Genomic DNA, 26,306 nt, shown 5'->3' with positions numbered 1-26,306 from the left:
ACAAAATAGCCAGCTTTGCCTGCTGCAAATTAACATTAATTCTGTGATGTGAGCCAATCAGAACACTTCTACTTTAATTTCCTGGCTCATTTCCATACTCCAGACTCCAGATTGTCCACAGTCTTGGACCAGGCTTCAAAGTTTTTTCAGAAACATTATATAACATTACATAACATTTACGCTCCAATTTAACAGCCTTGTTTTTCTGACTGCATCCAGAACCACGAGGACAAGGAGTGGAAGTTCGCCCGGGCCAAGCTCTGGCTCAGCTACTTCAATGACAAGTGCACACTGCCTCCACCCTTTAACATCCTGCCCTCCCCGAAGACACTCTGCTACCTGGTGACCAGCCTGAGCAAGTGGATCTGCTCGCACACCTCCACGGGCAAGGTCAAGAGGCAGAACAGCCTCAGGGTGAGCTGCAGTCAACACAGAGGGCCTAGACTCAGGCTCGAATTTATGCCATTATGTTAACAGTCTGAGAAATGACAGCAATTAAAAACAATTTCAAATAATGTAAGTTTTAGTCTTTTCCTTCAAATGACCAGATTTTTTATAAAGAATAAATTAAGAAATTAATATTATTTAATAAAGCATAAAATATGATAAAATATACCAATGTTTAATTAATAAATGTATTTATGTACAGTAAATTATTATTTCGCCACCCAATGTAGTTCGTTAACAGTGAGCAATGTTGCTAGTGCGAAGATTTTAGCTATAATAATGTAGCATAGCTAAAGCTATTTTAAAATGAATTATTATTAATATGTATATATATGGTTTACAAAATATAAAAAGAAAAGACTTTTTAACTTTTACTTTTAACCATTGAATTCTTTAACTACACTGTCATTTTGTAATATAAAAGCAGAATAATGATTAATATTAGTAATAAAGAAACCAATATAGTTTACAAAATAATAAATAGTATTTCTATATTTAAGAGTTTGTTTTACTTTTATGTGTTAAATCCTAGACCGTACTGTACCTTTTCCATTTTAAACAGTAAGAAAGTGAACAACATTTTCTAATATAATAATTATTAATATCGGTAATTAAAAAAACTAAAACACTAAAATACACTATGTCCAAAAGTTTGTGGACACCCCTTCTAATGAATGCATTTAGCTACTTTAAGTTGTACTCAGTGTTGACACAGATGTGCAAATGCACACACACAGCTTGTCTAGTCCCTGTAGAGAAATACTGCCAATAGATTAGGACTCTCTGGAGGAGCAGATAAACATGAACCTATTGGGTCTGTGCTGCCTAATGCCAGGCGTGGGCTAAAGGGTTATAAAGCCCCCCAGCATTAAGCTGTGGAGCAGTGGAAGAGCTGTGTACAAAATCTAGAAGAAAGCCTACTTCTCTGGACAGTAGAGATAGTTATTCAATACAAGCAGGATCAACTCTTTTTGTAGTACCTTTGATTTTGGAAGAAGCAATGAATGAGCAGGTGTCCAAATACTTTTTTTCATATAGTTGATTTATGGAGATTTCTAGCTTCCCAACATACTAAAGAAAACCACTTAAAGATTCCATCCAGCTTCTCTTTTCTTCATCATGTTCATGAATGATGATCTCAGACAGTTCTGATGGTACAACTTCAGCCTGTTGATTGTTTGTAGGAGTGGCGGAACCTGAAGCAAAAGAGGGACGAGAACTACCAGAAGATCATGTGCTGCCTGGTGCATCGCTACCTGACATCCACACGGCAGAAGATGCAAAGCACAGACCAGGCTACGGTGGAGAACCTCAACGACCTGCGTCAGGACCTCTCCAAATTCCGCAACGAGATGAGGGACCTCCTCGGCTTTCGCACCTCCAAATACGCCATGTTCTACCCCAGAAGCTAAGCTATGCCCTGCCGCTTAACTGACCTAGCATGCTTGGAAATATTACTACTACTTCTTCTTCTTCTCCTTCTTCTTCTCTTGCTTTGAAAGATACAGGGAGATTCTGGGACTCTACTGGAATTTTATTAGAGTATATTTATTCTACACACCAAAGCCAGATTCAGAACTTACGATGTAATATTCTTCCATCCCATCTGTTTTCTAAAAGCGTTGCTTGTTTTTGACAAAAAGACTCTATTAAAAAACCATGAAAAAACTGCTTTCTTAACTTTTATTGAATCTTCATCTCACATATATGAGATGATATGAAATAACTCAAGTGTGGGAGGAGGAACGTGCCAGGAACTCCTCCTTTTTCCAGCGTAACGTTCTAACAATACCATCTCTGCCTTCACATCTGATGCCTTTATCTCAGTCCTATCTCCATTGATCAATAGGGGCTTTGGCTGTCTAGCTCAAGGCACAAGCTGCCTGAACTCCAGCCCAATAGCGTAATCGTAAGATGATGGCATGGTCCGAACTTAGCTGGATACGTCACATGCATTGGAATAGGAAAGTCCAGAGCTGTCCTGGCAGCGCGGTGGTTTTCACGTTCCGGTCCAGCGAATGGTTTCTGGGGTGAAAGACTTCCACTGAAATTCAGACTGAAATCAGGCATCAGACATCTGACCATGAACCAGAGGTTCGTTGTGGATATTCTTCAGGGCTATGGTTTAGAAATCCAGTCAAGGCTGAACCTGTGGTAGAAATTATGTCTGTAATTTTAAGACACTTCCTTTATAATCTGCAGTATTTATTTACAATATATGAGCAACCAGGAAAGGTTTATGTCTTTGTCTTAAGCAGATCCAGGAGGGTTTCTTTAAGAATGTATTCCATTACAGATTATGGATTATGTGCTCAAATATAGATATAGATTTTATATTAAAGTAACATAATCTCATTACATTTAGTTACTTTTGGATAGCCAGTCTTTTTTAAAGCCATACACACTACTATTAAACATACAGACTACAGAAAAATGTAACATATTAGATCACTTGACTGGTAGTCGGTTGGCACAGTGGATAACACCATTTCCTGCCTGTGAGCTACCATACCATATGGAAGATCTTCATATTAATCAATCTCGTGTTCTTAGAAGCAAATACCATGTTTACTAAATTGTATACACCATCTGCATCGCTGCTGGAGCAAAACCTTCAAAACCAAGAAAGCCTGGTTAATTTAATAAGTTCATTTAAAAGTCTGTAAAGGCTCGCTGGCTCGAATCCCGGGTCATGCTGCTTGCCATCAGCAGCTGGAATCAGAGAGGGCACAACTGTCCTTGCTCTCTCAGGGGTGGGATAGGCTGGGTTGATGGCACTTCCTCCCCACATCGCTCCTAGTGTGATGTTGGTCAGCACAGGCGTCTGTTAGCTGCTGAAGCTGGGGAGCCGTGTGCTGGCTACCTAGCGATTGCTGCATTAGCAGCAGTTTGAAAAGAGGCAGTAGCTGGTTTCACATGTGTTGGAGGACCGTGCCTAGGTGCCTCCTAGTGGTAGGTCATTGTTGGTGATGGGATGTTCACATGAAGCAGGGTTGGGTAATTGGCCTTTCAAATTGGGTAGAAAGTCAGGTAAAATTTTAAATAATTTGATTTATAAAAAATGGAATCGTCAGTTTATCATCAGTTTATATCTGCCCGCTCATCACAAAACTGTTAAACATCCAGCTGAAACTATCAGCATAGACCAGCATGTGTTCATCTGAAGTGGTCTAAACTGGTTTATGCTGGTCTGGTTTGCAGGAGTATGCTGGTTGTTTTTATAGCAGTGAAAGGGGCTTTTGAGATGTTTTTTTTTAGACTTTGTCAGTGAGGATTATATAACATTTATCTTACAGGTTATCATGAGGGGACTATCAGCACTACAACATTACACAGAAAATTTCTTTAAATTAAAGTGGAGCCTTTTAAAGCTAAGAGAATATTATTTACTTAATATTTAATGCATTAGCAGAGCCTGTGACGCAGGGAAGTAAAAGTAAACAGTCAAGCCAAAACAGATCATGAGTTTTATTTTTCTCTCACAAAACAATTATTTATAAATTAACATTCACAATCAAGAATCAGTTTCATATAAAATATTTAAAAATGCGCATTTCAGGATAGATCATTTCATAACATCTCAACTCAATGGAAGCATTTATAATAACTCAGGAAAAAAACTTGGGAGTGCTTTTCTTGCATTAAGAATTAAAAAGAACGCAAAAAGTCCAGCATGATACAAAAATCAATGCATAATGATGCTACTAAATTATTGCACTTTAATCACCACGTAAAATGCTCCTTGGATTTTGTACATCCAAATCAAGATCATCTTGTAAACAAACATCAACAGCTTGAATGTTCTCCAATCCCTCATTTTCTCTGGTCATTTTTGGGGATTTGGGGATGGAGCAAGAAGGGAGTCCAAATAGAGCCAGCAGTTCTTGGCACAGTGGGCGGGGCTGAAACATGCAAGGAGGGGTTGGGGGTGGGCTTATGGTGTGGTCATAGGGAAAGCGTGAGGACGTGTAGCCTCATGCCACCAACCAGAACTTCCATAAAATTGATTTTGCTTTGCTTAAGGCCATTAAAATACATTCCCAGCATTCCCCAACAGACATTCCCATGAAAACAGTGGCTGTTCTCTTCATACCGTTCTAGAGTAAGAGCTAATAAGCTAAGAACCAATGTGAAGGGTGAGAACATTGTATAAGAAAGTGGACAGGGTGAATCAGGAACAGCATTAAAGAGGAAGAAATCTCCCAGCAAAACACATGCAGGTATAATACATCAACCACACAGGTGGGACTGTTGAGGTGTGTTGGGGGCTTTGACAAAAATAGGGGAAAAAATAATGATATTGTGGCAAGTGAAATCATCTTAATTTCTAAAGTCTAAATATTTTTCATATTTTTCATGATAAGAGGATTGAAAGTATATTATTAGAGATTATTCCCCCCTTTTCAGATATTTTTACTTGTTTTGGGCACTATATAGAAGAAGGGTCTCATACTATTGGTGGAAACGTGTTAATTTCAATAAATAATGCAGGAAATTTCACTTTTTCTATAAATAAAATAATACTAAATACAAATAAAATAAATTACACTAAAATATTCTAATATACAAATGAGACTAATTATATCTCAGAAGATAAAATTAAGATTTTCCCATTTTTAATTTAAAGTATAATAATACAGAACAGAGACACTTTTTCTAGATATCGCTGAAAGCAAATAAACATGTCTGATTAATAAATGATATAAATATACTCAAAAATCCTCTGAAAATGAAAAATAAATAGTCTTACAACAACTTCATAAAGGTGATTATCAAAGTTTTACCCAAAGACTGTCTTACCGAGACCCCTTGAATTAAACACTGACCAGATTAAGATCTTCAGCAGCAGTTTAAGCAGGTTGAGGGTTGTAGCTAAGACCTGACCTGATCTGAAAAGGGCTGTAGAAAAGGTCAGACACAGGAAGACTGTGTGGAGTCATTAGGTAAAGTGGGGCATGTCAGCTATTCTACTATTTTAGAGGTTAATGTAACACTTAAAGACTGACTTCACTTGCCAAGCCATTATTTTTAGCAGTGAGAACACTGGGCCCTTGTGCTCTGAACAGTCTGGCCCTCGGTTGTTTCCAAACGCTGATTAATGTGGACCCTGCTGGTGGTCTAAAGTGACTGGATCACCCCCACTGCTATTTAAACATTCCTACAACAGACCAGTCCTTGATTCCTAGCATCCATCCATCCATCCCTCCCTCCCTCCAGGATTGCTTCTTTAGATGCTGACAGGTCCAGATCAAAACCTTATGGAGGAGACCACTCTCAAACGGTGGAGAAGCAAAGCGTAGGCTTGAGTTTCAGGGCGGGTACAGATGAAACGGGAGCTCAGCACCTCTTGGTCTTCAGCGCGTTGAACGCTCTCTGGTTCTTGGCTTTGAAGGCCAGCACGAAATGGTGCGGGGCGATCATCCCGCGGCCCTCCTCGTCCGTCTGGCCCATGAAGATGTAGTTCAAGCCTAGTGACATCACACACAAAGAGCCTGAATGCAGTGGCGGATCGGCAGAGACATTCAGGATGGGCCTTCCATCAGTACATCACTTCACGGCCACTACACGCGTTTATACAGCATTATATAAACACATGGTGGTCGAACACGCGTCATACTAACTGGGTCTCATGCCGTTAGCCGATACTGGTCATCAGATTTTAGGACAGCGAGTTGTGCCGCTTACCTTGCGCGGTCATCAAGCTTTGTTTGAGGAGCTTGATGCTGCAGTTGTTGGAAGGCAAACTCAAAGCCATTTGGTTGAAGGACCTACTTTGTAATGAGTATTTCAAAGCTAAAACCCAAGGCTATGAATGAATGAATGAATGAATGAATGCATATCAAATTTAAAGGCTGACATACAATAATCATTATTAAGATGTCCATTATTACATGCAGGTGTTATTAGTCACCTTATTTAACATTAGACAAAGGGGTCACTCCTTGTGTCCAAGGCTACTACCAAAACCTTTGAAATCAGAGGTTCAATCACCAGACTAATTTCCTTACCAGCAGTTTAGGTAGTGTGATCGGATGCGTCTGCCTCGTTACTCGTATTTCCACTGAGTGTTCTAGCTTTCCCACTTTCGTACCTCCTTCTCTAGTGTTTTTCTGTCTATAGCTAGTCTTATGTCCTGCAGTTAATGGCCATGTGTGTATGTAATATATATATATATATATATATATATATATATATATATATATATATATATATATATATATGAATGATGAATAGATGAATTCTCATTGTGAGGAGTTTGGTCAGCAGTTGATGGCACACAACACTCTTTTATAAGAACTCAGCACAAAAAGCTAAAGGAGTGCTTTTCAGTTGAGCTGCTCGATAAACAACAATGAAGCGAAAAGGCTGAGAGTCTGAAAAGGCATCATCTGAACGTTCCCTAAACCAACCAGGTAATGAGCGTTGTAATTAGGGCTGCAACGATCAACTATCGCTATAACTGATGATGCTATAGGCTGTTATTCCACCCCTGTGCTTCCTGTATTGTATCATCATCCCCATTAGACTGAACATCAGCAACAACCAATCAGCAATCAGTTTTAGCGCTCAGTGAAATGTGAACCCACAGGGAGCTGCCACTGTCCCACTCACCTCGCCTGACCGAAGGGCATTTCTTGCACAGGATGACGATCTTGGTGCTCATGGTTTTGCCGGCCTGCTGGATGGCCAGACTGCCCTCCTTGTAGACGTTGATTATGGAAACGGTCGCGTACATGCTTCCTCCACGCATCACAGCAGTGATGACCGTTCCTGTGATGACTGAGAGACAAAGAAGCACCTGTGTTTACACTGATATTACTCTACAAATGCTAAATGACTTCAAATGACTTCGCACCCCAGCTGAGCCACAGACCACCTCCCCAGACAGAACCAAGGCAAACGGACACCAATCAGAAGCCCAAGGCTCAGTTGACAGGGTACAGCACACTGTATATATGTTTAGTTCTCTATATTTTCTATTATTATTATTTACATAAATTTTATTCCTTTTCTCTACATTTTTCATTTGTTAATATCCTGATATATTTTTTATTTTGTTTTTTCATGTGATCAGACAGTCATCAAAGAATTTTTCTAGTAGTTGTATCATGTATAAGTGTATATGTGACCAATAAACCTTGATGTGCTTTGAAATTGATGACATTTGCAGGACAATTTATAGTAATTTTTGTATTTTCCAATATATATATATATATATATATATATATATATATATATATATATATATATATATCCAGGATTTAATAAAAAAAATAAATACCACTTACACACACAAATTATTATTATTATTATTATTATTATTATTACATATGCACATTAATGCATTATGTATGCTGCTGGTTGAATGTGATAAACTGTTAGTTTTGCTAACTTGAATCCAAACAATAAGGATCTGGAGCTTTTGTCCTGTAACTCTGTCTGAAATGTGGACTCATTAAACAGTGTGATGTAACAGACTTGGCGTGATAGGGCCATAATTTTCCACCAGAATCGTTAGCGTTTGTCCAGGCTGGCCGCTGGCCTCCACTGACCGGCAAGCTTTTCCATATGCAAATCCAAGTAAACTCCAGCAGAAATGAAAATGAATTATCTGTCTGGCTTTATGAACAGCTCCGGGATCTGCACATTACGGAGCTGTTTTTGGGGTTGTGGTGAATGAGACCGCACTGCCGCGCTAAATAAACACCTCCATTTACACACACACACAGTTTGCCTACGGTCCACTGCAGTGGCCAGGCACTGAGAGAACTGTGTCCCACACACAAATCCACTGTGCAGCGCTGCGGAAAAACTCTGAACGGCGCTTTTCAGACGCACTGAAACAAACAGGCAGGCCCAAGATAGCACTGCACAGAAAGAGGCATGAGAACGCAGTCTTGTTAGGGAGCACTGGGATTCTGGGAAAGGTTGTCCAGTTTTCTGCCACACTGCCTGTGGACATGCAGTACATGTCCAAGTGTTTGAGGACACCCCTTTTAAGGAATGCATTTAGCTACTTTAAGTTCCACCCATTACTGACACAGACACACACACACAGGTTGTCTAGTGCTTGTAGAGAAGTACTGCCAATAGAATAGGACTCTCTGCAGGAGCAGATAAACATGAACCTATCAGCAACATGCTGCCCAATATTGCCAGACGTGGGCTAGAGGGGGTATAAAGCCCCCCAGCATTGATCTGTGGAGCAGTGGAGGAACTGTGTTTTTTTTAGAATGATGGTGGAGCTCCATCCAGTACTTTTGGGATGAGTTGGGGAGTTGGGGATGATGAGGTGGGGTGGTGATCATCCAGCATACTGACCTCACTAAAGCTCTTATCACTAAATGCAATCACATCCTCACAGCAATGCTTTTCCAAAATCTAGTAGAGAGCCTTACTAACCTTGGACAGTACGCCAACATAAGCAAGATAAACTCTTTTAATACCCCTGATTTAAGAAGAAACAGTGATGCGCAGGTGTCCCAATACTTTTGTCTAAGAAAACTGAAAGAAAATAGGAAAACCCAACACAAGTAAAAAATAGCTGTAAAACAGGCCAATTTCAAAACTCCCAAACTGTTACATAACAGTCTTAACTTACTATATTATTATATAAGCCTGCTAAAAATATATATATATATATATATATATATATATATATATATATATATATATATATATATATATATATATATATATATTACATACACAACGGCTACTCAGGAAAACAATGGAAGTGAGACTAAAAAGGGTAAATGCTAATGCTGGCAGGCCCTAAAAGATAGAATAGCTGACCAGAGCCTAAAAGCTAACACAAGGCACTCAGAAGCAGGAGCACGGGTGCCTTTGTAGTGGCCGATAAGGCTAAAAGCTAACCAACCCGACTGGCCACAATCTCTTTAGCTTGCTAACTGCAAACCATGCTGACTGGACGCCAGGAGGACACCCAAAAATGACAGCAAATATCTGGCAAGACTGGCAAGGCTCACTACCTGCCAGTGAGCTACCACACCATGCAGGAGACTGGGGTTCGATTCCCAGTCTGGGTGGCTATGCTGCACTACACCAATAAGAGTCCTTGGGCAAGACTCCTAACACTGCATTGTTAGCACCAGCCTGCAGACGACAGCGACGGCCAGCACCGCAACAAAGCGATGTGGTGAGAGAGCGCCATCTACCCACCCTGGAGAGAGCAAGGCCAATTGTGCTCTCTTGGGCCTCGGCTGCCGATGGCTAGCAGCATGACCGGGATTCGAACCAGCGATCCTCAGATCATTGTGACAGCGCCTTATTCCGCTGGACTACCAGGGGACACACGGGGGGGTTGGGCCAGGCTTGAGGTTGTTTACTGCCTCTCTGGTATTGACCAGTACTAGTCAGGCCTGACCCTAAGTACCGCAGTATAATTCTTATGGAGGCAATGTTCACCTGGCTGAGATAAACAAAATGATGTAATCAGAGTACATTTTTAAATAACATCTTAAAAATTCTAATGAAAGATCCATCCCGAGTCACAACAAGGGGATAGATGGATAAAATTTGGCACAATTCTGAATTTGGGACATTTCTGTAAATCATCCGTTACCCCCACTGTTCGAAAATTGTAGTACTTGACCCCCTAGACCCTGTATGTAAGCCCACACTTCAGTTCTTCACTCTTATAACTACATCAAATTAACATCAGTTTCATAGGCCTTAAACTAGAACCCTGTGGGACTCCCCAAGATATGCTAAGGCAAATAGTTTGCCAAATGAGGATTCTTAGACAGTGCACCTTACTTAAGGCACAAGTGTATGCATACATGTGTGTGAGGATGTACACTGATCAGCCATAGCATTAGCATCACTGATGGGTGAAGTGAAAAACATTGGATCTCTGGATCACTGGATCTATTAGGCGGCCAGTGACCTGTTTTTGTTCTTCTGGTATGCGATGGTCAGTATTTACCAAAAGTGCTCCAAGAAAGGACAACTGGTGAACCAGCTCCACGATCATGGGCACCTAAGGCTCAGTGATGCGATCCATGGAGGTCCCACCCACCTCACAACTTACAGGACTTGAAGGATCTGCTGCTAAAAGGCTTGGTGTCAGACACCACAGCAGGACACCTTCAGAGGTCTTGTGGAGTCCATGCCTTGAACGGCCAGGTCTGCAGTGGCAGCATAAGGGGGACCTACCCAATATTAGGCAGGTGGTGCTAATGTTACGGCTGATCTTTGCAGAAGATCTGCAGTGCTCTTCTCTTACCGAAGTTGCTGGAACAGTAATGGCTCTCAGGGGTTCCTTTTCTCTTGCATTTCTGTTGACACAGCGCTGCAGAATACTTCAAAGCTGGAGAGGCAAAGCAGAGATAGCATTAGTTTTCACCGCTTTCCAAAACAAGCCTTCAGCAATGTTCTCCTCTGCGCTGCTCAGTCATTCCGAATAAATTACACTGCATACCCGGTATGAATACTAAACCCAACACTTCTACTGCCTCCAGTGTCCATGAAACGTTTGAGGGCAGCTTGCTATAATCTGAATTCCCTCCCTGCTACCTTCCAGTTAAGTACGGAAGCACACACTATCTGTCATTTCTCTGGGCGCATTTAGCACCTTCAGCACCTTGTGTGATTTAGCAGTTCTCGTTTCCAGGCTACAGTTAAGCTCAGTTCACACTGAAACCCTTGTGAAGCAGCCGGGAAATGCTGCTAAGTACGAGATCTCATTTCAAATTCTTTCCAAAGTTTTGGGGAATGGCTGGACCTGCTGGTTTGATCAATGAACCCACTGTAAGAATCTTTTTCCAGTCTTACTGATGATAAAGCTAATCAGTAGCACTTACTAGGAGATGACCTCATTGATGGAAGGGGCCTAGACTGCTTGGGCGAGTGCCGATTCCAGAAAAAGCCCCAATTAAAGTCCAAGAGCCTATTTTGCCAACATTTCATGCATCTTATATCTTAAAACAGCAGCTTCAGAACCATGCTGATGCTCCACTGACTTCCACATTCCCACTCCGGGCCGGAACGCTGCTGCTAACGCACTATGGAAACTCCTGTAGTACTGAACTGCTGAGTCATATTAGTGTAAAATCCTGTAGTATTACTCTACCGCCTCAGCCCACATGCTTCTCTACCTTCAGATGTTACTTCTGGATCTCTTTCTCAGCTTGTCCAGAAATGCATGGAAATGTACAGTCCAGTCTTACTGATGATAAAGCTAATCAGTAGCACTTACTAGGAGATGACCTCATTGATGGAAGGGGCCTAGACTGCTTGGGCGAGTGCCGATTCCAGAAAAAGCCCCAATTAAAGCCTATTTTGCCAACATTTCATGCATCTTATATCTTAAAACAGCAGCTTCAGAACCATGCTGATGCTCCACTGACTGTAACAGGGGGAGAACGGCGTCTATGTCATTCCCACTCCGGGCCGGAACGCTGCTGCTACCGCACTATGGAACCTCCTGGTCCTGGTGGAGCTGCAGGACGAGGCCTCTCTGCTGCGTCATGTTAGTGTAAAACCCTGTAGTATTACTCTACCGCCTCAGCCCACATGCTTCTCTCCCCTCAGATCAAGCTTCTGGAGCTCTTTCTCAGCTTGTCCAGAAATGCATGGAAATGTACAGCTGTCCATGAGAGGCTGCTCACAGCGTGAAATGTATTTAAGGCTGACTGTAGGGGGAGCCCAGGAGCAAACATTACCAATTCTCGCGTAGTGATGTCCTTAGACTGGCAGGACTGCAGCATTGGAAGCTCTCAGTGATCCCATCATCGACCTCTCATCTGTGTCAGTCTATGGGATTGTGTAAAACTGACCAATGGGACACTCAGAAACTCGTCTTCTGCCTCTTGCAGCTTATAAACTGTTTTATATATATTTTATTCACTGCTTTTCTGAAGCGGAGACTCCGGTAAACCCGTTTCAAGCACCAAGACAGTTCGGCCGCATGAGTAACGGGATGTTTTCGCTGGAAATATGAAGAATTTCGAAAATCTGATCTCAATTATTCAGGTTTAGGGTCAGAGCATCTCGTCATACAGCGCTCTAGCTCACTTCTAAACATGTGGGTATTATCTTATATATGGAAGTACCTTTAAAGGCAAATTTAAGAGGCTATGAATCTACAGAGCCCCCAGAGGGTTATTGATCAATATTTGTAAATAAGCTGATTGGCTCTATTAAACAGTAATCGGCCACAACCGCATTTACACTCAGCCTTTTGGTGGTTTATTTGATCAGCTTAAGAAGCTAAATGTAAAAACAGACTCTGATGGAGATCTGCAGATTAGTACATGATGTCCAGGTATTACACTTCCAGCCATTTCCCCTCCTCTCTCTCTCAGACAGAGTCTAGAGGGAACTCCCACATCTTGGCCAGAAGAACTCTACCACACACACACACACACACACACTGCACAGTAAATCTTCAGCCCACTACATCACATGAAATAGGGCCAAACACATGGCGAGTGTGTTTGCACATCTGCTGTGCATACACACACATACACACACACTCTTTGACATCCTGCCACGAGTGAAACGTCAAGCCTAGGTGCCAGATCAGTCCTTCAGCCACTTCCAAAACAGTGCAGTTCATGGTGCAGCAGCAGCAGCGTGAGCTTTAAATTCAGCCGAGCTGCACACAGCAGCACATCCTAATGATACGCCAGCACTGCCTCCTCCAGCAGGCTGGTAATAGCTGGCACTTACGGATGGGTCTGGTCGTGGTGGGCTGTGTGGTGGTGGTTGGGGGGATGGTTGTGGTTGGGAACTTCTTGGGCCTGAATTTGTAGTGCCCAATAAAGCCGTCCGCCGTCAGGCTCAAGTCTGAGAGGAACTGGATTAGGAGTTGATTGCCCTCAGAGAACACTGGCCTAAAACACACACGCACACATGCACACACGCACACACACACACACGCACACATAGTAAAACACATACACTGAAGGACAAAAGTATTGGGACACCGTATTAATTGATTCTTCTGAAGTCAAGGGTATTAAAAGAGATTATCCTGCTTCTGTTGGAAGAAGACTTTCTACAAGATTTTGGAGAAGCACTGCTGTGAGGATTTGATTGAATTCAACATCATGAGCATTAGAGAGGTCAGGATGTTGGATGATGATGATGATCTTCCTGATCCTGCACCAACCATCATTCCAGAGAACAGAGTTTAATAGACTGCTTAAACTGCTCAAATCACGTACGACTGCATTCTCATATTTATTCTATAATTATTATTATTATAAATGGTTTGGGAATCCATGATCATAGAGTCATTTTGTTGTTCTGGACCTTCAGACACTCGGATTGTGGTTCTGATCTATCTGCAATCCCACAAGTTACAACTTACGCTGGAGGAGAGTCTCCACAGTATTTCCCGATCCTCTTGGCATCGTTGATTTCTCCTCCGTTAAAAATAGCTACGTAGTCATAGCGGCAGTAGTTGTCTCGTTCAACGTCAAACTTCTCAAATTTCACCTCTATAATCTGTGAAAACGTACAAAAAAAATGTTATGTGATGTTATGGAAAAAAAAAATGTAAATACATGGATTGAGTATTTATTGAGCAAAACCGAAACCAATTATAATTGTAATAGATTGAGAGAAAACATATGAATAGGGTTGGGCAGTGTCCACGTTTTCATTCCATCATACCATCTCAAAAAAGTCCTGCAATATATGATACCACCGGATAGAGAGTTGAATTAGTTTTACAGGTAGCACCGGCGGTTCTACATTTAGCTACATGGATTCCATACAAGCTCACCCTGCATCACTTTAAAACAGAAAAATGATCAAATACAAGGTTTGGTTTACTCAGGGTGACAACCTTAAATTTTGAATCAAATCTTGATAGAATATACCGTATCGGCGCTGATACTGGCACTTACACACGGTATCGGTATCAGCAATAGAGAGCACCGATACTATAAAGCTTACTGACGGCCTACTCTTTTTTTATTTTCCACAGAACATTTTTGCTTGCAAATTTTTATAAAACTACGCATTTAAGCGACCAGTAAAAGCCAGTCGTAAATAGTAATTATCATTAAACCGACATTTAACTTTTATCACTTTTTTCTACACGTTTTTTTGGTTCTGAAACCAGAAGTTGAGTTTCAGCAGTTTGTTTAAAGGAAACACTGCAGTTCAGTAACTTTTTACACAGAGACGAGAACCTGAATGTGAAATTGCCATAGAAGCGCTTATATATAAAATATAATATAACATAATAAATAATTAAAAAAATATATAAATATACATATTATATAATTTTTCATATATATCATATATTATTTATTTATTTATTTATTTATTTGTATTCACTTCTCTGAAATATGAATTTAAACACCAGTTAAAAGCTGTTTGGTGAAGCTGAGCAAGCTTCTGCATTGTGGCCGTTTTTATTATTTACCAGCTCTGAAAATGTTTAAATGTGTCGTTCCTCTATGAATCCTCAGTAAACTGTTCTGTCAAGCTTATTAGATCTTAATTAAGATTGTAAAAAAGTGGAACCTACAAAAAGTGGAACACCATAAATATCAGGATTTAGAGCCGTCTATCCAGTATTTAAGTCAGAGTAGGTATCGATACTCTAACAACAGATACTTAAAAATCTGATATAAGTATCGGAAAAGAAAAGTGGTATCGGTGAATCCCTAATATTTTTTAATAAATGTAATAAAATTGTATACATTTAATAAATGCTCTGGATCAGGAGAGGGAAGCTGGTTAGCATTAGCTTAGTTAGCAGGATAACATTCAGCTCTGTCTGACTGAAACCCCACTTATAGACGTCTAGACGAGAACGTCTCGAGTGACTGCTGACTAATGATCGAGCGACTGCTGCTGTCAGAAAGATTTCAGGTGGTTTTGGATCTGGAGCCACTCGCTAGCCTTTACTTAACTAGCTCGGCTACAGCTCCACCGAGTATCAGACAGCCCAGAGCAGCTGCTGCTGACTAACTGCTGACCCCGACACGAGTGCTGACCATTAAACTGGTGTCTGAGAGCAAAGTCCAGCGACTGGTGACTGGAGAAATGAGAGGCCGGTTCTGCTGGGTTTTGGACTCGTAGCCGGCCGTCTAGGCCTTAGATGAGTTAGCTAGCAGGCAAAACCCCACAGCACAGGCCGTGCTCCAGCTACCTGAGGCTCAGATCACACCTGTTTAGAGGATTAAGCCTCATATCGGAGAGCACAGAGACGAGGGAATGGTCTTAGGAGTGTATTAGACTGTTTTCAGGCTCATTGAGTAGACTGGTTCATATACTCTAATAATCAGACTTAGCATGTTGCTTAACTTGCAACTATGGTGGGCTTGTTTTTCCTTTTTTCCACCTGTTTCGAGAACATAAAATCACCAATCAACCCCCTATGTAGTGCCCCCATCCTACGGCTCTAATAAATGCACATGCGGGAATAAGCCATGTTGGCCGTGTACTAGATACACACAGAACAGAAAGGTGTGGTATACGGTATCGCCGCTACACCACCCAACCTTAGTTGTTAGGAGTCTTACTCAAGCACTCTTAATAGCATAGCATGGTGCTCTCGCTCAGGAAAGGGATCGAACCCAATCTGCACCATGGAAGTGACCTTGGGTGACCCCATGGGTGTTCCCTACGATGCTATACCAACCAACTGCTATGGTGTGGTATCTCTACTGTGTGTTTTATGAAGTGTCAAATTTTCTTTTAAACTACAACTGCAGTAAGTAAATGAACAGCATTACCTGGTTCTTCGGCGCGATGATGTGCCAGGAACACGTGACTCCTGCTGGATAGTCTTTCTCCGGCCAGTTGGGGGTTTTAAAGCTTCCCGACGGCTTCACCAGTCTCCCACCACAGTACTGATCCCCTACAAAAAGCCATTCCAGTGTAACTATGCATCTTCAGAGCCAGGCCAGCTTTACAGGAACAAACTATGAAACCTAAACTAGTATAACAGGATTAAGCATGAGATCACCGGCTCCTAATTACAAGGGTCCGTGTTTATAATGGCGAGTCTGTCATTTGCAGGCTTTAAATAAGCACTTCCTCGTAGAGTGGAGGAAAATAAGCAACTGTAGGGTATGTGTATCCACGTGGTGGTCTACAGAAACACGCTATTGAGAGAGAGACCACATGCAGGAGATGTTATTAGACATCAGAGTGGGGTAAAGCCAGTACCCACACATGCTCCAGAAGCTCCCAAAGCTCACAGGACGCTTTCATCTGCAGATCCTTGTCTGTCCTGGAATACACTCATGTCATGCCCATTTATAGACCCATTCTGAGGAGCTCTCCAAGAGTTTGAAGCAGTTAAAATAAACACAGTTTACATTCCAAAGTCCAAAGGTCTTGTCCAAAGTACAGAAGCTAAAGCAAGGTCTTTTTTTTGGGGGGGGGGGGTGGGGGGTGGGGGTCCAGGACTTTCCAGGAGGACCTCCATACAGGCCTTTTAATATCGACGGGTTTTAAAGACATGGCTACCGGATGCATTACATATTAGGGCTGAGCATTGGCGAGAACCTGGCGATAGGAAGCGTACAGGGGTTATGACTCAGTACATCGTTGCTGTATCGCCACTATAAACCATGTATCTCCAAACGGGTGACTTCACGAGAAGGCAAAAGTGGTCTTAACTGTGAATAGAAGTCAACGTAAAATAAGAGGTTATTCCTGGTCATTTAGAGGATTTCTATTGGTCCCTTGATCCAGAGTTATTTACACAGCATACAGAACAGCTACAGGGTTCCAACCAAGGAGAAAACTAAAAATAGACAAAAACGGAGATGCATGTTTTTCATTGGACAGCAGCGATATGCATGATATTACACTTTTTCTTTTAAAATCACATTTCAGGAAAAGGCATAGTATAAAAACAGACCACCATCTGCATGAAATCTGAGTAAAAGAAAACATTTTAGCCAATCAGAACAGCGGGATCTGACGACAGGGTACAACACTGTCATCTAGTGGTCAGGGTTTAAACACAACACTAAATGAACCACTGCCTGCCGCCAATCTTTACATAAGTTAAAAATCAATCCTGTGTTTCTGAGAATTGATTGGGGGGGATTCTTACATGGATCCCGATGCACAAATGTCAAAAATCGAATTTCCTAAATATAAATAATAGCATAATTTACACACAAAACAGAAATGTGGCAGTACGTGGCATGCGCATAACAGAAACACAGGGTGAGTATAGTGGCAATGAGTGGAAACTCAGACCGGCACCCTCTGCATTAGAAGCTAGCGTTTAATAAATAAATTAATAAATAAAGGGGAGGTTAGATTTTTTGTTGTTGTCAAGTAGAGGGCCATCTAGTAGGCAATGTCAGAGCTTCCACCCAACTCTGAAAGAGCAAAGCAAATTACAAACTCTATCCCAACATTTATTGGCAAGGATTTGTGTCCATAATCAGTCGGTGGGAACCAGGACTTTGTAGCTGAGACACAGCGGCATCCTGTCTCAAATATATTTTCCTGACACAGCGACCCTCACACTCTACACCCAGACCAAAAGAAACGGGTAGGATGGCTGTGATGTAACGGATGTGATGTGGACATCCACCGCCACAGAGTCTAATGTCAGTGGCAGTGAATGAGACAAGGGCAGTGAATGAGAGCCACACAGGTGCAGATCTGGCTGAGCTGTTAAAGGGTGTAGCGGAGGAACAGCAGATGATCAGGAAAGGGTAAGTGGTCGTTACAGCCCAGCTAACATGTCCATGTGTCTAACATGGGTCGCCTAACTGGGAACCAGAAAGGGTTGTCGATGGGTTCCATGTTGACCTGACATATGGATGCCCACCAGGGCCAGTGATGGGGCCAGGAGGGGTTATGCATTGGTCCCTGATAGGTAATACACTGCATAGAGGGTCTAAATGAGACCCATGTGAGATTAAAATGGGCTGTAATGGGTCCGTTTGGGTAATATACCATTTGGGAAGCCCAACTGGAACCCAGTCAAAATGCATGTACAAGCCCACTCTGAGCCCACCTGGAGCCCACCTGGAACTGAACTGGGTAAATTCCTACATGTGAAATGCTTGGCCCACATGCTAAACCTGGCCACTCAGCAAGTGCTCAAGTTGCCCACTGTGTCAAGGCTACTTGTGAGGGTAAGACGTGCTCCTATGTTGGGAGGCCTACATGCTCCACTGCAGCCCCACTCATAAATCCCTCTGTAAATCCTTTGGTGTTTCCAAATGTGAGGTTCACTGGTTTCAGAGCTGCTCTTGCAGATGGACAGTTTAAATAATTAAATATTTAAGACAGTTAAATAATGGTGCTACAGACAGGAAGTCAAGTTGCAAGATTCAAAGTCAAGAAAATCTGCTCATCCAGCGTTTCCTCTCAAATCAAGGATATTAATAGAGCATTGGTCCTCTTTTTCTGCAGTAACATCCTCTACTCTTCTAAGAAGGCTTTACACCATATGTTGGTTACACTGCATTCTTCCGTGAGAGCATCAGCGAGGTCAGGTACTGCCACATCAGCTCATCCCAATGGTATTGGTTGGAGCTCCATCACTCCAGAGAATGAGAATTGCTCCACAGAGCTTTGAGGAGAACTTCTGGACTTCTGCAAAGGAATATGCAGCAAGGCTAAAGCGCAAAACACCAGCAAACCTGACCCTACATGTCGAAAAGCCTGTAGCTCACCCAGTATTCCTTCAGACACCAAGGGTATTAATAGGGAGTTTGTCCCACTTTGCTGCAGTAACAGCCTCTACTCTTCTGGGGGGAAGGCTTTACACCATATGTTGGAACACTGCTGTGAAAGACCGCATTCATCCGCAAGAGCATTAGTGAGGTCAGGTACTGATGTTGGATGATTAGTTCTGCCACTCCAACTCATCCCTGAGGAATTAGATGGAGCTCAATCACTTCTGAGAACTTGAGAACCTGAGAGCTGCTCCACAGAGCTTTGAGGAGAAGACTTCTGCAAAGGAATATGCAACAAGGCCAAAGTGCGAAAGGCCAGTAAACCTGACCTTACCTGTCGAAAAGCTTGTAGCTCATCCTTTTTTTCTTCTGGAAGATGGTTGTGAGGATCTGATTGATTGATAGCTTGACTGATTCATCCGCCAGAGCTTTAGTGAGGTCAAGTACTGATGCTGATTGATTAGTATTGGATGGAGCTCCATCACTGCTCCACAACCAAATGCTGGGGCACTATTCCCTTCTAGACACTTCGTACTTTGGGTATGGTTGCTCCAGAGCCTCCCATTCTACCAGCAGTGCTTTTCAACGGAGATTATAGCAGCTGTGTGTGCACAACTCCACCTTACTCCAGCTGTAGTCCCTAATTAGAAGCTGTATTTTTAGATTTACAGTTGAAGAGATGTGTTACCGTGACTCAGCCACTCTACACGGGATTGCTAGATGAGGTAAAACGAGGAAAAAATGTGTCTGCGAGATGTTTAAACTACTTTAAATGTTCGTACATCATCTGGAAAGTAACGGGAAATGTAGCCGGTTTCATAGTAATGTGTTGTTTTGACTCAGCTACTCCCACACAGTGCGGATTGCAGCCTAATGGTTAAGAAGGGGGGGGGGGGCCCAACCATTAAAATTCCAGCAGCCTCGTAGCAGACTTAGCAGACGTCTTGTCACTCTTCATAAGCGAGAGGAGCTCCGAGTGTCTGACCAGCCTCTGAGTTGCTGGAAAAAACAAGTGTCTGCGAGAAATTCCACGTCATACTGAGAAATCCACAGCAGGGAAAGAGCCCCCGGAGAAGGTCCCGTCACGTTTAACAAGCGCAGGCAAAACCTGACTTTCACTCGCCTCTGCACTTCAGGAATCCCAACTTGTGTTCGCAGAGTTAACGAACAGAAAAGTCTCGCTCGCTCTCTCTCTCGCTCGCCCGACTCGACCTACACAGCCTCAGGAGGTTAAAAGGCTCTCAGTTAAATGGCCTCGGACTGTAAACTCACTGATTACACTCTACATGAGCAGGTCTAGGGTATCAGACCTTTAACCTCAGGGCAAAGGAGACACACAGCATACCACAGCACTGAGTATCTGCTCAAAATATATATCAAGACTATTGCTCTCCAACACGGACATTAGAATAAATACAAACAGGCGAATGGTTAATACGGTGTGACTGGGGAGTGTGTTAGTTTTACCATTTCCAGTAGCCTCCTAAAGAAAGGTCAGTATTCCAGTTTACTGTGCAACACCTAGTTAATCTAATCAGTCCTTATCTTATCCAGATCTGGATCTGGATCTCACAGGGAAGTCAGGAAGCGAACTAGATAGATAGCTAAACAATTAAACAAGAACTCAGCTTTACACGCTATCCTCCAACTAGGTCATCGATGAGTGGCAGTGAATGAGAGCCACACTGGTTCAGATCTGGCTGAGCTGTTAAAGAGTGTAGCATGGGTCACCCAACTGGGAGCCAGAAAGGTTTGCAGATGGGTTCCATGTTGGCCAGATATATGGACATATGGGTTACGCATGGGGTCCCTGATGGGTTGTACACTGCATATAGGGTTTTAATGAGACCCACGTGAGATTAAAATGGGCTGTAATGACAGGGTCCGTTTGGGAAGCCCAACTGGAACCCAGTCAAAATGCATGTACAAGCCCACTCCTAGCCCATGCTCACCTAGAGTGCACCTGGAGCCCACCTGGAACTGAACTGGGTAAATTCCTACATGTGAAATGCTTGGCCCACATGCTAAACCTGGTCACTCAGCGAGGGCTCAAGTTGTCCACTGTGTCAAGACTACTTGGGAGAGTAAGACATGCTCCTATGTTGGGAGGGCTAGAAGCTCCACTGCAGCCACACTCATAAACCCCCAATTTCTTTTATTGAAATCGTGATAAATTTTGCTATTATGATACAAGCGAGTGTATTGTGGATTTGGTCACATTGCATTACAGAGAGTGTCATTAGTGCTGTTTAATTAGATAAAGTGCAGCAGATTCTGAAGTTAAATCACTGTACTCAGTATGGGAGAGTATTTCTGTCGCTACCGATGTCTACATTTTGTCTGCATGTCGGAATATCGTGATAAATACTGTGTATTGTGAATTTGTCTTTCAATATCGTGATATAATATTTTTACCATATTGTCTGGCCCTATCGCCAACCATGTCACACTGTCCAGTAATATCTAATAGACTTTGAGCCTGTTTACATCTGGGATTAACACGCATTTCATGTCCAGATAGTGTCTGGATCTACTTTGGCCGGATTCTGTTTACACTTTTATCTTCAGTGTGAACACATCAGATCAGATTTTGTTTTCCTAGGGGTTAAAAAATAAGTAAATAAAAAATACGTAAATAAATAATAATAATAAAAAAAGTTAAAATTTGCTGCTTGATACAAAAGGAAAAACAATTGCACTGATCTCATTTTCCGTGACTTATCTACCAGAGGCACAATATACCTGCCCAATATCAGACATTTTATTCCACTCTTGGCATTATTAATATCATAACATTGTGGATTATTGACCTTCACCGGGTGAATATTCCAGTACTTTTTTAAAAAGTTTTAGAACACTCCAAATTTTCTATTGCTTCATTGACATGTAAGTCCACTGAATAACTTGCAGTACAAAGTCCTGTGACCTCAAATAGTATAAAGTTAGGCAGCAAGCCGCCAGGGCTTTTGAGTAAAATGCAAAAAATCATTTAGATTGGGGGGGGGGGGGGGGGGGGGGGCATTTTAGAAAATCATTTTAAGAAAGTCATTGGTTAGCAACTTACAGCCAGTCTGTTGCAATATAAGTAAATTCGGCTTTGACAGCTAATGTAAATTATTTATCGTTTACAACCCCGTTACCTACATAAAATCAGTGTGGGAACTGTGTTACGGCACTCTGCACCGCAGTATTTCACGGTCATTGCGCATTCAGATTCCTATTCTAATGTCTCGAAGAAGACACTTAATAAAGGAAGGCATATTGAGCTACTAAAAGTGTTAATTTGTCATTTCTCAAAGGACAGAGCAGGAGAGAATGTTGTGAGAACCGTTTCCTTCACCATAAAGCTCTTAAAAACTAGAGAAAACTGAAGAGGTCTGGTATGGGAAGAGGTCTGATAGACTCCAGACATCCACAACATCATCAGAAGACAAGTTTCTTAGAGTCAACATCTCGTGTGATTGGCAGCTCACATGACAACACCTGGTAGCTCATCTTAACACAGGACCAGGTCTCAGTTTTAGCTGTGAAGATAAGACTTGGAGCTGCAGGTTTGACTGCAGGTGGAGTGGCAGTAAGAAAGTCAGCGCTACGATGGCAAAACAAGCAAAGCAGGCTTGCATGGACCATGCAGCACTGACAGTGGACTACTAAAAAAATGGAAGGTGTTCTAAAACTTTTGACAGGTAGCGTAAATCAAAGATTTTTTTCTCTTCTTTTAATATCATGCTGCCTAAATTCTCACTGCAGAGGAGCACACTCTGTAACACTGCTAGCTGTGGTCGATCATCTAACGGTAAATAAGCATGAGCACTGGGTGTGTTTACACCTGGCTTTTCACGTGGTCACCTGAACGCCGAACAACCCGATCCCCAAAAACACCGGGCGTAAACAGCCTCTTAGTCATCTCTAAAAACACACAGACACCCCATAAAGCTGGAAACGCCGGCAACTCCCGTCCGGAAGCCTGAATTTTGTCTGGATTTTTGTAGGTTTTCTAATATTTATATGCGACTGTTGCTTTAAGGCAGATGCTGATTGTTATACACAGCTACATATCCCTGCCAGTAGGCTCCCCTCTCTACTCACCTCGCTCATGAGGGTGGGCAGCAGAGAACACTGCCAGGAAGCCGCTGCCAGCCGTGTTGGCATCAGACACCATCTGAACGAGCATCTTGTTGCCTGTGGAGACAAGGGCTCCCGGCCTAAACGTCCCGCAGAAACGGCCCAGGCGCTGCACGTTGGCATGACCACTGTAAACATCCACATAGTCGTAGCGGCAGAGATTGTCGCTCTCCAGGTCGAGGAAGCGGAAGGAGAGGACCACCACTTTGCCCTCTGGGACCTGTGAGTGTCATATATAAGGGTTGGGGTCACTGCTTATCAAAACAGTGCAAATGATGTGTCTTACTGTAAAGCCCTGCCTGGAGACCCAGCCCTTAGTACCTAACCTGAACTTACTACTATTAGACAAACCAACAAATTGACCAACAAAGAGTTATTTAACCAGGCAACTCGTTTATACATTCAACTGGTCCTCAGAGTGTTTACAGCTCTATATATCAACTACAACTATCTTACTAAAGAACCCTGGAAGGACTGTTTTTAACTGTGTATTAATCCATTCTGGTCCAGTGTAAAGCCCTGCCCTGAGACCCAGCCCTTAGTCCCATACCTGAACTTACTATGATTAGACCCATACATATCATCAGACTGCCCAGCCTTACTTACCAGAAGTTTTCTATACTCCTAGCAAAACGTCCTGCTCTCTAAATCATAGTAAAAAGATAACAATAGCAGAAACATGTTCATGCTAACTAAAATAGAACCATTTTAAAGGTTCTTCAATGAACTAGACAAACCTTTTTCCATTTTAGGGAACTGCTATTTAACCAGACAACCCGTTTATACATTCAACACACACACATATATACACACATACATACATACATACATACATTATATATATCACGATCTTACTATAGAACCCTGGAAGGACTGTTTTTAACTGTGTATTAATCCATTCTGGGCCCAGTGTAAAGCCCTGCCCTGAGACCCAGCCCCTGTCCCATACCTGGACGTCCTACCATTAGACAGAGTTTGCTCAGCCTTGCTTATGATCTGAATTCTGACCTTCAGCATATCTGTGAAGGTTTACAGTAGCACAGGTCAAGAAGTTATCTACACTCTTAGCAAAAGGTCCTGCTGTCTGTGTTGTGGTAAAAAGGGTTCTTTGGCACATACCAATAACAGACATGTGGTGCTGTCTACAGTAGAACCATTTTAAAAAGGTTCTTTAAAGGAACTATGTACAAATGTGTGCATTCAACTGGTTCTCAGAGTGTTTACAGCTCTATATATAACCACGGTCTTACTAAAGAACCCTGGAGGGACTGTTTTTAACAGTGTATTAACCCATTCTGGCCCAGTGTAAAGCCCTGCCCTGAGACCCAGCCCCGAGACCCAGCCTTTAGTCCCTAACCTGAACTTACTACTATTAGACCCATAAATATCACCAGACTGCCCAGCCTCACTTATGTAAGTAATGTTATGTAGTAAAAGGGATCTTTGGCACATACCAATAGCAGAAGTTTGGTGCTACCTACAGTATAACCATTTCAAAAGGTTCCTTAAAAGAACGACATACAAGTTCTCCACCATGGAGAAGACCTATTTATACCCGTTTATACATTCAACTGCTTCTCAGGGTGTTTACACTTATATATATATATATATATATATATATAACCACAGTCTTACTAAAGAACCCTGGAAGCACTGTATTTTAACAGTGTATTAACCCATTCTGGCCCAGTATAGAGCCCTGCCCTGAGACCCCAGCCCTGAGTGGTGCCATCCTTGACCTACCACTACTAGACACGGTTCTGACACTCATTAAAATGAGCACATAAGTTAAGGTGAATCCCTTAAGACATAAACGCCTGCGCTGAAGAACTGCTCATCAACCACAGCAGAGGTGCCAACATGTTCCAAGATGCACAGCAGGATCTGAAGCAGAGTCTGAAGCAGCCCTCAGGGCTTCACTGTGGACAGCAGCCAAATACCACACACTCCAAATCACAGGGGGAGCTTCTACTGGGCATCAGACAGAGCTGCATCGACTCTTTCAGGAATATGTGATGGATTCCTTCATTCTTGGAACATGTGTGTAGAAGTTAGCTCCCCATTCCACCTTAAATGAAGGGAGGGGGGGGGTCTGGATGTAACTGCTGTGCTATTTAAGGTGGGACTGGTCATTTTCGTATAGAGAGCACACTTACTGTAATTCTCCACACACATTTGGTGTTGGGAGGGTAGACTCCAGGATAGCCTTGGCTACCGATAACTCCTGAATCCCCAGTCACGTTTCCTCCACATGCAAAGGTCGGTCTGCGGAATTAAGACATGGGAATAAACACCGGTGCAATGCAAGGCAATGCCATGCAACAGCTGCACTGCCCACTCTGCACCCATGCCACACACTAATGCACATCCAGTGTAGCACAATCATAAAAAGGCTCTCAACGCGCCGCAGTGTTGCTGGAGTGCCGCTGGAGTGACCGGAGCAGGGCGCACCGGTGTCTCTGCACCGTTTCGAGGCACTGCAGCTGTGAAGCCGAATGCATTACCAAAAAAAGACGAACAGCGGGACACAAAGAGCAGCAGGCTAAACTCACCTCGCCTGTGCATCGCCAGTGAGCAGCAGCAGCAGCAGCAGCAGCAAGGCGCACGCGCAAAGCAGCACGCTGCACGTTCTCCGCATGTTTGCGCACAACTGGCCTGAAGTTGGAGCGAGGCTGGAGGAGCAGGGAGGGAAGAGCCCTGGAGGATGAGTGGATGAATGGCACGCCTGTGCTGCGCTGAAGGGAGGCAGAGCAGCTGCCCCCTTTTTTGCCTCCCAAACCTGCGAGAAAAGAGTGGAGGGGGAGGAGAATGAGAAGACCACGCCCCCATCTCCACCCCCACCCGCCCCGCCCCCTGTGGGCACCTGACTGAAAACTTTTGAGGGAAATTTCGTCCAAATTTCTGCGTAATTCAGAGTGGAACAGTTCACTGTAGAGAAGGTTTATATAAATATATATTATCTATACATAATAAAATGTATTTTAAAATATATTGCCTATAAAAAAAACTAATCTAGATTTTTTAATACATTTATTGTAATAAATATTAATGTCCCACAGTATTAGCACATATACAGCTTTCATAGAAACC

At 42.6% G+C, this 26,306-nt stretch overlaps 2 protein-coding genes across 3 annotated transcripts in view; one reads left to right on the top strand and one right to left on the bottom strand.

Moving 5' to 3' along the window:
• Positions 1 to 2,109, top strand: part of trpc1 (transient receptor potential cation channel, subfamily C, member 1) — a 43,266-nt gene extending 41,157 nt beyond the window's left edge. The window contains exons 12-13 of one of the 2 annotated variants that reach the window (XM_072679316.1): positions 220 to 414; positions 1,632 to 2,109. In XM_072679316.1, coding sequence (XP_072535417.1) covers positions 220 to 414; positions 1,632 to 1,859 — 423 coding nt within the window. In that variant the 3' untranslated portion in view covers positions 1,860 to 2,109. The remainder of the gene's footprint in view (positions 1 to 219; positions 415 to 1,631) is intronic. The other variant, XM_072679317.1, reaches the window with a different exon arrangement.
• Positions 2,110 to 4,002: 1,893 nt separating this feature from the next.
• pcolce2b (procollagen C-endopeptidase enhancer 2b) lies at positions 4,003 to 25,939 on the bottom strand. The gene is made up of 9 exons (XM_072678690.1): positions 25,769 to 25,939; positions 25,373 to 25,481; positions 23,181 to 23,436; positions 16,170 to 16,294; positions 13,787 to 13,923; positions 13,144 to 13,307; positions 10,697 to 10,780; positions 7,060 to 7,227; positions 4,003 to 5,915 (listed from the first exon to the last, which is right to left on the bottom strand). The coding sequence occupies exons 1-9, from the start codon at positions 25,852 to 25,854 to the stop codon at positions 5,785 to 5,787; spliced, it is 1,260 nt and encodes a 419-aa protein (XP_072534791.1). The 5' UTR covers positions 25,855 to 25,939; the 3' UTR covers positions 4,003 to 5,784.
• Between the last annotated feature and the right edge of the window lie 367 nt (positions 25,940 to 26,306).

Source organism: Salminus brasiliensis, chromosome 5 (genome assembly GCF_030463535.1).
Source record: "Salminus brasiliensis chromosome 5, fSalBra1.hap2, whole genome shotgun sequence".
Lineage (NCBI taxonomy): Eukaryota > Metazoa > Chordata > Actinopteri > Characiformes > Bryconidae > Salminus > Salminus brasiliensis.
Note: the sequence above shows the minus strand (reverse complement) of the source record. Positions and strands in the feature narration are given on the sequence as shown.